The 15,125-nt window shown below is 48.9% G+C and overlaps 1 protein-coding gene across 1 annotated transcript in view; it reads right to left on the bottom strand.

Annotated features, from left to right (window-relative positions):
• Positions 1-2,107: 2,107 nt before the first annotated feature.
• Positions 2,108-15,125, bottom strand: part of LOC105540125 (docosahexaenoic acid omega-hydroxylase CYP4F3-like) — a 17,270-nt gene continuing 4,252 nt past the window's right edge. Inside the window, exons 2-12 of the mRNA XM_011980621.1 lie at positions 11,131-11,275; positions 9,335-9,388; positions 9,116-9,243; positions 7,162-7,283; positions 6,153-6,423; positions 5,750-5,816; positions 5,429-5,558; positions 3,371-3,504; positions 3,208-3,272; positions 2,643-2,725; positions 2,108-2,285 (exon numbers count right to left, since the gene is read on the bottom strand). Coding sequence (XP_011836011.1) covers positions 2,108-2,285; positions 2,643-2,725; positions 3,208-3,272; positions 3,371-3,504; positions 5,429-5,558; positions 5,750-5,816; positions 6,153-6,423; positions 7,162-7,283; positions 9,116-9,243; positions 9,335-9,388; positions 11,131-11,275 — 1,377 coding nt within the window. The remainder of the gene's footprint in view (positions 2,286-2,642; positions 2,726-3,207; positions 3,273-3,370; positions 3,505-5,428; positions 5,559-5,749; positions 5,817-6,152; positions 6,424-7,161; positions 7,284-9,115; positions 9,244-9,334; positions 9,389-11,130; positions 11,276-15,125) is intronic.

Genomic DNA, 15,125 nt, shown 5'->3' with positions numbered 1-15,125 from the left:
CAGTGATAGACTGTTAAACAAAATGTGGTACATATACACCACGGAGTATTACGCAGTCATAAAAAGGAGCGAGACCATGTCCTTTGCAGGGACATGGATGGAGCTAGAAACCATTATCCTCAGAAAACTAACGCAGGAACAGAAAACCAAACACCACATGTTCTCACTCACAAGTGAGAGCTCAACAATGAGAACACATGGACACAGGGAGGGGAACAACACACACTGGGGCCTATGGTGGGGACAGGAGGAGGGAAAGCATCAGAATAAATAGCTAATGGATGTGCGGCTGAATACCTAGGTGATGGGTAGGTATCACCATGCAGCAAATCACATCGCTGCAATCACATTGCAGCAAGTCACCATGGCACACATTTACCTACGTAACAAACCTGCATGTCCTGCACATGTATCCCAGAACTTAAAATAAAATAAATTTTTTAAAAAACGAAAAGACAGTGAAAAATCACAAAAACAGGATTCAAATAAAAACAGAAACCTACAGATAAAACCAACATAAATTATATATTCTCTCTGAAGGCATTTCTCAAATCAGGAAAATTTGAAACTCTGTTTCAACGGTTTTGTGATTGCAGGAAAAAAAACCAAACAACAACAAAAAAAACACCTTAAGAGTAGGTGTGATAGGAGGAGGGAAAATGGTAAAAAGCCCCTCCTTGCATATGTGGAGCCCTCAAAGGGCTACATCTCTCAGGGTGAGAAAAAAATAAAGCAAAACAGCGAGCAAGTGTGATTTCAGCTTATATTTAAATCACCTGGGTGACCTTGGTCACCACAAGCCTAGAGCGTCATTGAACATGAACCTCAACCAGCCCTCCTCCAAAGACGGCTCCCTAGAGAAAGCTGCCTTCTTGTGGCTGGGCGCAGTGGTTCACACCTGTTAATCCCAGCACTTTAAGAGGCCAAGGCAGGCGGATCACTTGAGGTCGGGAGTTCGAGGCCAGTCTGGCCAACATGGCGAAACCCCGTCTCTACTAAAAATACAAAAAATTAGCCGGGTATGGTGGCGGGCGCCTGTAGTCCCAGCTACTCGGGAGGCTGAGGCAGGAGAATGGCGTGAACCCAGGAAGTGCAACTTGCAGTGAGCTGAGATCGCGCCACTGCACTCCAGCCAGGGCGACAGAGTGAGACTCCGTCTCAACAAAAATAATAAAATAAAAATACAAAAATTAGCCAGCGATGGTGGCAGTCACCTGTAATCCCAGCTACTTGGGAGGCTGAGGCAGGAGAATCGCTTGAACCCAGGAGCGGAAGCTGCAGTGAACCGAGATCGTGCCACTGCACTCCAACCTGGGCGACAGAGCAAGACTCTGTCTAAAAAAAAAACAAAAAAAGAGAGAGAGAGAGAAAGAGAAAGAAGGCTGCCTTCTTTAAATCCTACGAATATTATTTCAAATATGCAAATATGGCAGCCAATACCAGGCAAAGATGACCGAAACACTGACCCCATGACAAAAATGACAGTCATTGTAATCGATACAGATACTTTTAATGATCAGACACACTGTAAACCAACCAGGCTTATTATTGTTTAATAAGGACAGTCATTTAAGAACAATGAAAACAGTGAAGAACCCTAAGGTGAGCAGAAAAAAAATAACTGGATTAGGAGATGAGAATTGAGATCACCAAGTGCGGATGTAGCACCGCTCTGGTTTTCCTCAGTGACTCAGAGCCTCAAACCTGCCCCATAGGTGCCTCCTCAACCCTGGTCCCTCTCCTGCTCAAACACCCACCATGGCTCCCTATCGCCCACAGGATACAGTCCCGACCTGGGCTCTAGGAGAACCCGCCCTCAGCACGGGTCACTGCGCTCACCCAGAGAGGCTTGGGTCAGAGACCAAGCCTTGGGTTAAGTGTCTCTTGGCTCAGAGACACTTGGGTCAAGTGTCTCTTGGCTCAGAGACACTTGGGTCAAGTGTCTCTTGGCTCAGAGACACTCCGCCCGCTCCCAGCCAGGCCCTGGATCCCTGCAGTCCTCCAGCGCCCCCTGCTGGCTGGCTGTGGGACTCAGGCACAGATTGAGTCCCGGGAATCTGCAAAGAGGCCTGAGGGTGCGGGGGCTCTGAGACCTGAGAGCGGTGGGTCACTGCGGGTTCGCGCTCAGGAGCTCCATCCGCAGCCAAAGTCCGTCCTCCGCGCGCAGGATCACCTCCGACTTCCTGCGGGGCTCCGCGAGGTCCGGCAGGATGCGGAAGCGCAGCAGCGTGAGCGCCAGGACAACCTTCATCTCAGCCATGGCGAATGTCTGGCCGATGCAGTTCCTGGGGGAGGAGGTAGGGACTCTGACTGTGCCCAGGACGCCCATCCCGGCCCCATCGCGCCGGGAACGTGGCCTGGGACTCCCAACCCCACCCAGATCCGGTTGAGGGGCAGAGAGAGGGACCCCGTGCCTGGGACCCCCATGTGGGCTTGCATATCCCCCGAGCTTGGCCTAGACTCCCGCCCCCAACACAGACCAGCAGACGTAGGAGTGAGGAAGTCTGAGAACACACACTCCCTTTTCCTGGGATCTTATTCAAATCCTAGACTCCCTGAAACACGTGGCCCCACAAGTCAGACCTTGTCTCCACCTGTGGCACCTTCACCCCATGCCCACCTCAGAATCCCCTGAGCCTCACCTGGGCCCTGCCGAGAAGGGAATAAAAGCCAGAGGTGATTTCTTCTGGAGATTTTCTGGGTCGAAGCGAAAGGGGTCATAGACCTGGGGAGTGGGCGAGTTAGAGCTGTTGGGTGGGGGCCTCTCAGGACACCCAGCCACCCCCATATAAGACAGATGTGAAGCCGGGCGCGGTGACTCACGCCTGTAATCCCAGCACTTTGGGAGGCTGAGGGGCGAATCTCATGAGGTTGGGAGTTCGAGATGAACCTAACCAACATGGAGAAACCCCGTCTCTGCTAGAAATACAAAATTAGCCGGGCTTGGTGGCGGGCGCCTGCAATCCCAGCTACTCGGGAGGCTGAGGCAGGAGAATCGCTTGAACCCGGGAGGCGGAGGTTGCAGTGAGCCGAGATCTCTCCATTGCACTCCAGCCTGGGCGACAAGAGCGAAACTTCCTCTCAAAAAAAAAAAAAAAAAAACAAAACACAGATGTGGGTGGAGTAGAGAGGGAGTATCTGCTTCCCCGGGACAAGATCTCTCCCCCGACCAAGCCCCAGGGATGGAGAAGGGGGAAGGGGTAGCACCTCAGGGTCCGGCCAGACTGAAGGGTTGTGATGGATCCCAAAGATGCTGACGGTGCAAGTGTTTCCTGTCGGGGAGGAGGTGCAGTCAGGACAAGGATCCCCCACCACACGATGGGACCTCCACCCTGCCCAAAGCCCTCCCCGCCTGCCCAACTGTGGGCACCTTTGGGGATGACCCGGCCATCCGGGAGTACCACGTCCTGGGTGCAGCAGCGCTGGATCCTGGAGACTGGAGAATGCAGCCGCAGGCTCTCCTTCAGGCACATGGTCAGGAAGGGCAACTGCACCAGGTCATCCCTAAGGAAACATCCAACAATTATCCAGGGAGCAAACACAGCCCTCCTGCTGCCCAGAGAGACCCTTGCACCAACTTGTAACCGCCCGGTGGATTCACCTTGCTTGCTGCCTAGAAAGAGCCGATTTATCAAGACAGGGGGTCTTTTCGCAAAAGGGCTATATTCAATTTTGTTTCAGACTCAAACCATGAACTGGATCCCTTCCCAAAGTTAGTTCAGCCTATGCCCAGGAATGAATAAGGACAGCTTAAAGGTTAGAAGGAAGATGGAGTCGACTAGGTCTGATCTCTTTCACTGTCATAATTTCCTCAGTTATAATTTTTGCAAAGGCGGTTCCAACCTCCCTCTGACCCTAAATCCAATAACAAAACAAATTCCAGAAGAATCAAGGATTTAAGCACGAGAAAACCAAAGTCACAAAAGTATTAGAAGAAAACTTGATATGGTACTTTCAGAAGCATTTCTAAGCAAAACACAACACATAGAGGGTCTCCTTAAAAGTGTTAACCTATTTGCATTTAAAAATGTTTAAAATTATATAATGGGGCCGAGTGCCGTGACTTACGCCTGTAATTCTAGCACTTTGGAAGGCTGAGGCGGGTTGATTACTTGAGGCCAAGAGTTCGAGACCACCCTGGCCAACACAGCAAAACTCCATCTCTATTAACAATGAAAAAAATAGCTGGGTGTGGTGGCATGGGCCTGTAATCCCAGCTACTCAAGAGGCTGAGGCACAAGAATCACTTGAACCTGGGAGGTGGAGGCTACAGGGAGCGGAGACCATGCCACGGCACTCCAGCCTGGGTGACACAGCAAGACCCTGTCTCAAATTTATAATATAATATAAACTAATATGCTAAAAAAGATGAGGGGAAAATCACCATAAAGATTATGAAATTGTTTTAATAAGATCCCCTCCATACTCTAGAATGAGATGGCTTAATATTATGAAGGTGTCCTTTCTTTCTAAATTAATCAATATATTCAAAGCAATACAATAAAAATCTAGCTTTTTATTTTGTAGGAACTTAACCATCTTATTCTAATTGGGAGAATTAAAGTTCATCAAAACCTAGGTCAATTTAAGAATAAAAGATCCACCAGGCATGGCGGTGCATGCCTGTGGTCCCAGCTACTGAGGAGACTGACGTGTCAGGATCCCTTGCGCCCAGGAGTTCAAGGCTGCAGTGAGCTGTGATCACACCAATGCACTCCAGCCTGGGCTATAGAGTGAGAGCCCATCTCTCAAAGAAAAAAAGATAAAATTAAAATGAAAGATTGAAGAAGATAAATCCAATCTACCATGTATTATGATCTATTACAAAGGTATAGCATAAAAATGAAATAAAATACTTTCCAAAAGATAAAGCGGCTGGGTGTGGTGGCACATGCTTGTAATCCCAGCACTTTGGGAGGCCGAGGTGGGCTAGCCACAAGGTTAGGACTTCGAGACCAGCCTGGCCAACATAGTGAAACCCCGTCTCTATTAAAAATACAAAAATTAGCTGGGCATATTGGCGGACGCCTGTAATCCCAGCTGCACAGAAGGCTGAGGCAGTAGAGTATCATGAACCCGGGAGGCAGAGGTTACAGTCAGCGGAGATCATGCCACTGCACTCCAGCCTGGAAGACAGAGTGAGACTCCATCTCAAAAAAAAAAAAAAAAAAGAAAAAGAAAGAAAGACAGAAAATAAAAAAGAATGATTTTAATTGTAATACATAGTAAAGGCAAAAATCCCAGAACTTCTCCCTTGCTCCAGGCTGAGTACCAGGCCCTGAGTACCAGGCCCTGTTTCTGAGCTCTGCACCTATTCCTACTAGGCAGTAATAGCACAAGCACCAATAAGACCCTCTTCCTTTCCCACCTGAGGAACTAAACCAATGAGAGGGACTCAGAAACAGGACATGAGAACCTGCACACTCACCATTCAATCTCTTTAGGATCACGGTTCTTCAGGAGCTCTTGCACCTCCTGTCGGCAGTGCTCCTGATATTTCGGGTGCCTCGCGAGGTTGTACAGGACCCAGGAGAGACCACTGGCCGTAGTGTCATGGCCTGAGGGGCAGCCAGGTAAGCTTGGGTCTCTGGGCTGCTTCAGCACCAAAGGGTGGACAGCGCCCATGCATTGAGGCCCTCAGGAGGAAGTGGGGAAGGAAGATGGGATGGGGTGATCCAGGGTCCACCCACCACATCCCTGGAATGGAGACACTCTTACCCCTAGTGACATCACACCCTGGGACCCTCACCCCTAAACATGAAGGTGTCAGCCTCTGCTCTTATGTCTTCATCTGACAACAACTTTCCATTTTCATCCTGGAGACAAGAGAAGACCTCTAAATCACCCAGCCATGAAGGCACCTCAGTCTAAACTAAAACAGTTCATGAAGATCCATATTCCAGGCAAGATTCCTCCCTTATCATCACTAGACCTGCCTAGCAGGACTCTTTCCTTGTATCTTGCCTCCTGTTTGTTCCTCCTAGGAAGTCTTCTCCAGAGTCACCTCTAAAATGTATCTTACTTGTCCCTCCTTTCCTCAGGCACCTTCCATGGCTCCCCAGTGCCCTCTGGATCAAGTCCAAGTTCATGGATCTGACATTTCACATCAAGGTCCATTCTACTTCTGAAATTCAGATCCCAGAGAAGCCCACCTTGGCCAGCAAGAGCACATCAATGAAGTCCAAAGTCTTGGACTTAGCCTTGGCCTGCAGTAAGTCATCAACACCCTGGCTAGTGAGGGTGCGGCGCCGCTCCTGGATGATGGCATCTGTGAAGTTGTGCACTATGTCACAGGCCCTGCGGAAGCGTCGCCCATTGGGAGTGAGGAAGTACAAGAAGTCCGCCTGCAGGAATATGTTCTGGTTCCGTTTCACAATGAGGGCAGTGAGCTCCAAGATGGCATCAATATATTCGCTGGGTTTCCTGCAGGGCCAGGCCAGGGAGAGGAAGCAGCTTCTAAACACATATGAAAGCCTGGGAGCACCTTCTAGCCAGAATCCCAGGACCACATTCCAGGCAGAAAAGGGTGCCCTGCAAGCACACTTCACTCTCTACCTCCTACTCTCTGAGCTGCCTCCTGCCCTGGATCCCCAGGGCACAGCTTGGCCATCATGGGCATCTCCCCACCCTCTTACGCAACATCTGCTCCTGCCTATTTCTCCTTGGTTTCTCTCAAATCTGCCCCATTTTCTCCACCAACCTCTGGCCTCTTCCTCTCCACGGTCTCCTTGCTTCCTGTGTCTACATAACAGTCAATCTTCCACAGAGTCAAACATCCAAGCTCAGCACTGACTGTGACCCTTATCTTCTTAAACGCCTCCCATGACTCCCTGGGAGCCTTGGATAAAGTTCATACCCCTTTGCGTGACTTTTCAATATCCTTAAATTGTAGCTACTGCTGACCCCTGCAATCTCATTTCCAAGGTGTCCCCTTGATGGCTATTGCACGTGCTTCTGCTCATCCTAGCCTCCTTGCCATTACCCAAACAGTTCTACCTACCTGGAGAACTGATCTTTCTTGTCCCCCTCCCTGTACTTCCATGCTCAATTCTGACTCATTTTCTCCAAGAAGGCACTTCCAGATGCCCTGATCAGTCCTCTCTCCCCAACCTACTCCCGTGGGTCCGTGGCCAAGATCTCAGGTCCTAGGGAAGAACTCACTCCTGACAATGGCTGTCAAAGCTGAAGGCGCATTTCTGCAGAATGTCCAAGGTCATCAGGCTGATGTGCTCAAACATGTCCAGACGGGCACTGCCCTCCAAGGCCAGGCGTTGCCATTTCGCCTGGACCGAGAAGGGGACAGAGCCAGAACTGAGCCCTGGCTCCCCTGAGTCCCTTCCCATCCCCAACATCCAGAATGGACTCCCTCAGAACCAACTTCTGCTCCTCTTCCCCAGGTACCCATCCCCAAGGAGGACCTAGCTTGTGAGGGACAGAAGCTGTTACTATTAGGACATGAAGGTCCAAGTCTGGGGGTCAGGTGACCTGGGTTCAAGTTCCAGCTCTGCTCCTTGCCTATGCACCCTTAGTCAACCCACTGTCCTCTTTAGGTCCCTCTGTCAAATCTTCAGTAATAGTTAAGATGATCTGCTTTGGGTTGGGCACAGCGGCTCACACCTCTAATCCTCTAATCCCAGCACTTTGGAAGGTGAGACAGGCAGATCATGAGGTCAGGAGATCGAAACCATCCTGGCCAACATGGTGAAATCCCATCTCAACTAAAAAATACAAAAACTAGCTGGGTGTGATGGCAAGCACCTGTAATCCCAGCTACTCAGGAGGCTGACACAAGAGAATCACTTGAACCCAGGAAGCGGAGGTTGCAGTGAGCCGAGATGATGCCACTGCACTCCAGCCTGATGACAGAGTGAGACTCCATCTCAAAAAAAAATGATCTGCTTTGGTGCCAGATAACCAGGTTAGAACCCTTTCTCTACCACTTTTAGCTCACTTCCTAACTGTAAACTTAGGCAAGCTCCCTAATCTCTCTGACTGACAGTTTCTTCATCCATAATGTGGCAATTATGAGCATCTCTACCTCATAGGGTTGTGAATATTAACTTAGACAACATCGATCATGGAATTGGCATATAGTTTCTGGTATACAGTAAGTGCTCAATAAATGTTAGCTATCATTATCATCCTCATCATTAGCACAGAGGCAAGTGATTGCAGGAATGTCCACAACTTTTTGCCCCTCACCCTTGGCGATGAGACTTGGCACCTCCTTCCATTTGCAGGCAGAACCTGAGTCTCCATTTCTTGAATTTGAGCTGGTCTTGAAACTGGGTTTCGCCAGGAGAATGTGGTAAAAATGCTAGTGTGCTACTTCTGAACTAGCATCAGGAGGTACTAAAATGTTTCTGCTCACTCTCTTGAAACTCAGACTCCACTGCGGTAGTGAACCTAGGCTAGCCTTCTGGAAAATAAGGGGCAAATGGAAGTGTCTGCTTGGAACACCGAGGCCAGTGAGTTTTAAAGTGGTTTCTTATGCAGAAACAACTATATGAATTTTTTCTCTTAAATGTAGTCTCACTCTGTCACCCAGGCAGGAGTGCAGTGGCACAATCTCGGTTCACTGCAACCTTTGCCTCCTAGATTCAAGCCATTCTCCTGCCTCCACCTCCCAAGTAGCTGGGATTGCAGGCATGCGCCACCATACCTGGCTAATTTTTTTTTTTTTTTTTTTTTGTATTTTTAGTAGAGATGGGGTTTCACCACGTTGGCCAGGCTGGCCTCAATCTCCTGGACTCAAGTAACCCACCCATCTCGGCCTCAAAAGTGCTGGGATTACAGGCGTGAGCCACCGCGCCCTGCCATTATCCAAATTTCATCATAACTGCCTTTAGTTTGCAAGGCTTCTGTGAGGGTGACTAGTAATTAATGCCTTCTGAACACCTACTATGTGCCAAGAACGTCACTTCGGTACGTGATCTTGACCACCTTTTCAGTAGAAATTATTATTCCCATTTTACACATGAAGAAACCAAGGCCTGGGGAGGAAAAGCTATGGCACCAAAGCCACCCAACAGAGCCAGCATTTCAGACCAGATCTGCCTGAGGTCACTTCTCCTTTCCCCGGACCCCAGAGGGGACCCGGCTTTGTGGCACTCACGTGCATGATGTTCGCGCTCTCATTGAAAATCTTCACATAGGGCTGCAGGATTTTGAAGTGGAAGGCGGGTGTCAGCAGGTGGCGGTGCCATCTCCACTTGTCACCGGCACTAATCAGGAGCCCGTCCCCTAGTAGAGGCAGCCAAGGGCAATGGGCAAGGACAGCACCTTCCCCTGGCCCCAGAAGGTTGTCCCCATCCCCACTCTTCTAGTTACTCACCCAGCCAGAGCTTCAGGGGGCTATAGGCAATCATATCCTTGGGAGCAACAGCAACTGACATGAATAAGGAACATCAGGGGTTATGGAGAGGGGCAGGGGAGGGACTTTGAGTGTAGGGGGAGGCTCCTAGTCAGGGATTTGCACTTCCACCCTCCAGGTCCAGTAAAGCAGGAACAGGGTCAAGGGCAAAGGAAGGAGGGAAGACAGAGGAGGAGAGTGGGGACCAGACCAGGCTGCAGTGGTGCAGTACAATAATGACACAGCCCAACATGGCACAGCACACTCCAGCATGCCTTGGCATGGCTCCTACATGATCCAACATGTTCTGCAATACCTGAGCATGGCTCAATGCTCTACAAAATGCCTTTACAGGGACCTAGGACACCCTGGCCGGGCATGGGGGATCACGCCTGTAATCCTAGCACTTTGGGAGGCTGAGGCGGCGAATTGTCTGAGCTCAGGAGCTCAAAACCAGCCTGGGCAACACGGTGAAATCCCATCTCTACTAAAAAGTACAAAAACATTAGCTGGGCGGGGTGACAGGTGCTTATAGTCCCAGCTACTCGGGAGGCTGAGGCAGGAGAATCGCTTGAAGTGGGGAGGCAGAGGTTGCAGTGAGCCAAGATCATTCTACTACACTCCAGCCTGGAAGATAGAGCGAGACGCCATCTCCATAAAAAAAAAAAAAAAAAAATCTTAGGACGAGGACATCTTGTCTGCCCGGTACTCTCTGACATTTTCTGACACGGACCTGAGATATGTGGCATAGCCTGAGATGCGTTGACGTGTTCTGACACGGACACAATATACATGACCTGTCCTGATGTGACATGCTCAGACATGGACCTGGGAGAGTCTAAAATGACTTCCACGTGCACTACAGATGGGCCCCAGATAGGATTTAAATCTGGTCCTGTTAGCGTCCCACGTGTAACCTAGGCTTGATTTAGGCTTCCTCAGTATCCTGCCACACTCCACACTAAGCATTAATGAGTGAGGCCCTGTCTCAAAAAAATTTTAAAAGAGAACTAAGAGGGAGGTCTCGATATGCTATGTGACCTTGAGAAGTCATTGCGCCTCTCTGCACCTCAGTTTTCTTACTCAGGAAATGCCTATCTCACCGGGAGGCTGGTGAATGGATGTCTGGTGAATGGTGGTATCTGCCTGTCCAGCATCCATCCTCCTCATGCCTTCCCCACTCTCAATCCAAGTCGTTGAGAGGACTCTCATCCCCTGCTCCAGGGCTGAGCATATGACCCTAAACCTATGCAATCAAGCTGCAGTGACTGGATAAGAAATTGGTCCTGGCACCCAGGCCAGGTCAATTGAGGGGAATCCTGGAAATTTTCCTGGAATTACATGGAATTTTCCATGGGGGTTGAGCTTCTGGGACTTATCTGTAACAGCATGAGAGTGAAACCATCTGTGAAACCATCACAGAGGGATACAGAGCTAAGAGATGAAGACTAGCATTATGAAGGCCTGGATCCAGCCATGCCTGAAGACCACCCTTCCTGGACTTCACTTTTCCTTCCTGACTTTTACTTTACAGTCAATGCATTCTCTTTCTTTGCTTAGACCACACAGGGTTGAGTTTTCTTCACTCACAACTAAAAGAAGCCTCAGCAGCTAGAGAGCACCAGGGACCTGTCCAGAGTCACCCAGCAGGTTAGTGCAGAGCCATGGTCTCTTTTGGATGCACCCATTTTTCTGCTCAGCATGGCCTGTCCAAGGGTTGGAAGGGCTGGGAGCAGAGGCAGGGAAGAGGCAGCAGCATAGCCTCCTGAGAAAGATACCTGAAGCCTGGAGCACAGGGGCAGCGAACGTTGGGTGGACGAGATGCAGGGCAGGGTGGAAAGGCCCAAGCCACCAGAGTTGGACATCGTGGAAGTGGTGGCCCAGATCCTCTATCAGCCTCATGTCCTCCTCATTGCCCTGCATCTGGAGATAGACAAGGCTGACAACAGGCCTGCAGGGGGCCTCAGATGCTACCACTGCCCATTGCACCCCCCTACCCACCACACAACCCCAAACTACTCAGCCCTTTGACCTGAGATATTGGTCTCTGCCTGTCTCTTCCTATGTCTGTGTCTATGTGCTTCTCTGTTCCCTCACTCTCTTCCTCTCTCTGTGTCTTTCTCTAGATAGATATGTAGATGATGGATGGATGCATGGATGGATGGATGGATGGATGGATGGATAGATAGATAGATAGATAGATAGATAGATAGATAGATAGATAGATAGATAGATAGATAGATGGATGGGCCCACAGATAGGATGGGTGGATGCATGGATGGATCAGTAAGTAGGTGGACAGGGAGTAAGGGATGGAGATAGATAGATAGACAGACAGATAGACAGGCAGATGGACAGACAGACAGATAGACAGATAGATAATAAGATAGTGAGATAGATAATAAGATAGATGGTCGGATGGACCCACAGATAGGATGGGCGGATGCACGGATGGATCAGTAGATAGGTGGGGAGGGAGGGAGGGAGGAAGATGATAGATAGATAGATAGATAGATAGATAGATAGATAGATAGATAGATAGATAGATTGATTGATTCAATAGACAGATGGACACACAGATAGGATGGATGGATGGTTGGATGGATGGTTGGATGGATGGATGGATGGATGGATGGATGGATATATGGGTAGGTAGTTTGGTCAGTCGGTAGATATACAAGCAGATAGATAGAAGATAGATAGACTTGCCGGATGTGGTGACTAATGCGTGTATTCCCAGCACTTTGGGAGGCCGAGGTGGGTGGATTACGAGGTCATGAGTTCAAGACCATCCTGACCAATATGGTGAAACCCTGTCTCTACTAAAGATACAAAAATTAGCTGGTTGTCGTGGCACGTGTCTGTAATCCCAGCTACTCGGGAGGCTGAGGCATGAGAATCGCTTGAACCCGGGATGTGGAGGTTGCAGTGAGCCAAGATCATGCCACCACACTCCAGCCTGGGCGACAGAGCGAGACTCCATCTTGAAAAAAAAAGTAGATAGATAGATAGATAGATAGATAGATAGATAGATAGATAGATAGATAGATAGATAGATAATAGGATACATGGATGGATGCACAGATAGGAGGGATGGATGGATGGATAGGTAAGTAGGAAGGTAGGTATGTAGGTAGATAGGTAGGTAGGTACTAGGTAGGTATATAAGTAGGTAGGTAGAGAACAGGAGAGATGGATGGATAGATGTATGGATGCACAGATAGGATAGATGAATGGATAGGTAGTAGGTAGGTAGGTAGGTAGGTAGGTAGGTAGGTAGGTAGATAATAGGACAGACAGATAGATGAGAGAAAGAGAAAGCTAAGTGACCAATCCATACATGATAAATAGGATACATGGATAGAGAGATAAGAGGGACAGGTATAGATGAGAGAGATGTATGAGTGATGGCTACGTAGATGACAGATATGGTCAATGACAGATATAGATATGTGCGTGTATGTGTTTCTTTTACTTTCTGTTTATGTGTCCCTTTTTCTGTGTCTTTCTCTCCCTCTCCTCTCTCTCTCCTTCACTCCGTCTCTCACTGTTTCTCTCTCTGTCTCTGTGTGTGCATCTTTTTCCCTATCTCTGTTTCTCCCAAGTCCAACTCTCCATCTCTCTCTCTCCCTGTCTCTCCCCACCAACACTTGACCATTCACCCCACTTGCTGTTTATCCCAAATTCATAATCGCAGTCCATTGAACTTTCTCCCCTGTCCCCCAGTCCCAGCACAGCCTCCTGCCCCTAGCTCTAGGTGGGTACCCCCAGCTTTGCAGCAAGCTAGCAGGGGGCAGATGTAGACACAGCCCTTCTCCCAAGCCTGGCTGCACCACCCTAGACCAGGCTCCACGTCCCATCCCAAGGATAGCCCTGAATTTCAGTTCATGGGAGAATGTTCTGTCTCATACTCCCATCACTCCCACACCTGTGCCCAGGCTGGAGCCAGCTGGGAAAGACTGAAGGAGATACCCCAAAAGATCCAGAAGGAAGTGGAAGAAAATGGGTAGAAACCAGTCAGGGAACAAGAGCAGAAGTAGCAGGTGAGTGGGAGAGGAGGGACTGGAGAATCAAAAGACACTGTCTTAATGTGGGCTCTCTAGAAGCAAAACTTGAATTGCAGATACTTCTGCAAGGGGTGCTATAGAAAGGCGCTTTAAAAAAAAAGGCCGGGGATTGGGGGTAGAAACCAGGTGGGGCAAGGGAAGGAGGCAGGCAGCTGATAATTCCCCTCTCCTGTTCACACACCCTCCATGGCTCCCTGTTGTCCTCAGAATCAATCTCCTCCTCTCCCTCTTTCCTCTGCCTCTCACCCTGATTGCTCTGGTGGCACCAAGCTCTATCTTGCTGCTCAAAAGCCAGGTGCTTGCTCTCTCACCTCCAAGTCTTCGAGTGGGCCCAACCTCCACACGAAACTATCTTTCTCTTTCTCGTCTTTGCTTAAAAAATTCCGACTCATCGTTCCAGACCCACTTCCAAAAACCCCTCCTCCAGGAAGCCTGCCTGCCTGCCCCAGTGGCAGAAAATCTGATTCCCCTCAAGGGTCCCACAGTCCATCTCTCCTTCAAGCCAGCCCTGACCACAGAGGATGTGGAGTGTCTCAGTCTACTTCTGTGGCCACAAGATTGGGGGTGCCTCCAAGGTAGAAACTCACCTGAGTCCCTCCAAGGATACCAAGAATGGAGGTTGGCAAATAAGTGAAAGTAAAAAAAGATGACCAAGGGCATCCAGAGCCACAGGACCTTGGGTCCTACAGGATCAACACGCAAGCTGGGCAAGAAAGGGCCCTCAGGCTTTGGATACTGCCTCCCGGGTTCAAGCGATTCTCCTGCCTCAGCCTCCCGAGTATCTGAGATTGTAGGCACCCATCAGCACACTTGACTAATCTTCGTATTTTTAATAGAGACGGGGTTTCACCACGTGGGCCAGGCTGGTTTCGAACTCCTGACCTCAAGTGATCCACCTGCCTCGGCCTCCCAAAATGCTGGGATTACAGGCGTGAACCACTGCACCGGTCATCTCATCTTTTTACTTAAACTCCAATGACAAATTTTAAAACCTGAGATCTCATTCTATAAAATCTGTGTCATGTTTTCATGTAGCTTGATGTTTTCATTATTCTTCCATCAGTCTTCACAAGCATAATTATTAATGTTTTCATATCCTGCCAAGTCATTCCACAAATCGTTATTCAGGGTAGATGGTGTCCATTCTACATTCAGGTGATAGAGCAGGGAATAGGGCGGGTGAAATCACTTTTGCTCTCAGGGAACTTGCAGTGGTTCATATGGCTTTACCATAGTTAGTTAATTAGTTTTGAAACCATGTTTACTCTTTATCACTAGCATAACAAATGCAATGGAAGTCTCATGTAATTACGTTACATATACCTGATTATCAACTGCATATAGCATCCTCCAAATAAGTTATTTGTATAGTTTGATGTTTTTGATGTATACTGCAAAATTACTTTGAAGAAGAATTTTATAAATATCCACACGCCTGTCTGCTTTGTATGAAGCTGCAGCATTACACGCTGAAAGCCTTCTATGTTTTTTTTTAAAGCCTTTATCAATGTAATAGTCAAGAAGTAACATCTCGGCTGGGTGCCGCGGCTCACACCTCTAATCCCAGCACTTTGGGAGGCTGAGGCAGGTGGATCACCTGAGGTCAGGAGTTCGAGACCAGCCTGGCCAACATGGTGAAACCCCATCACCACCCAAAATTACAAAAATTAGCCGGGCATGGTGGCATGCACCTGAAACCCCAACTA

The sequence above is a fragment of the Mandrillus leucophaeus genome, unplaced genomic scaffold, assembly GCF_000951045.1.
Source record: "Mandrillus leucophaeus isolate KB7577 unplaced genomic scaffold, Mleu.le_1.0 Scaffold215, whole genome shotgun sequence".
NCBI classification, from domain to species: Eukaryota; Metazoa; Chordata; class Mammalia; order Primates; family Cercopithecidae; genus Mandrillus; species Mandrillus leucophaeus.
Note: the sequence above shows the minus strand (reverse complement) of the source record. Positions and strands in the feature narration are given on the sequence as shown.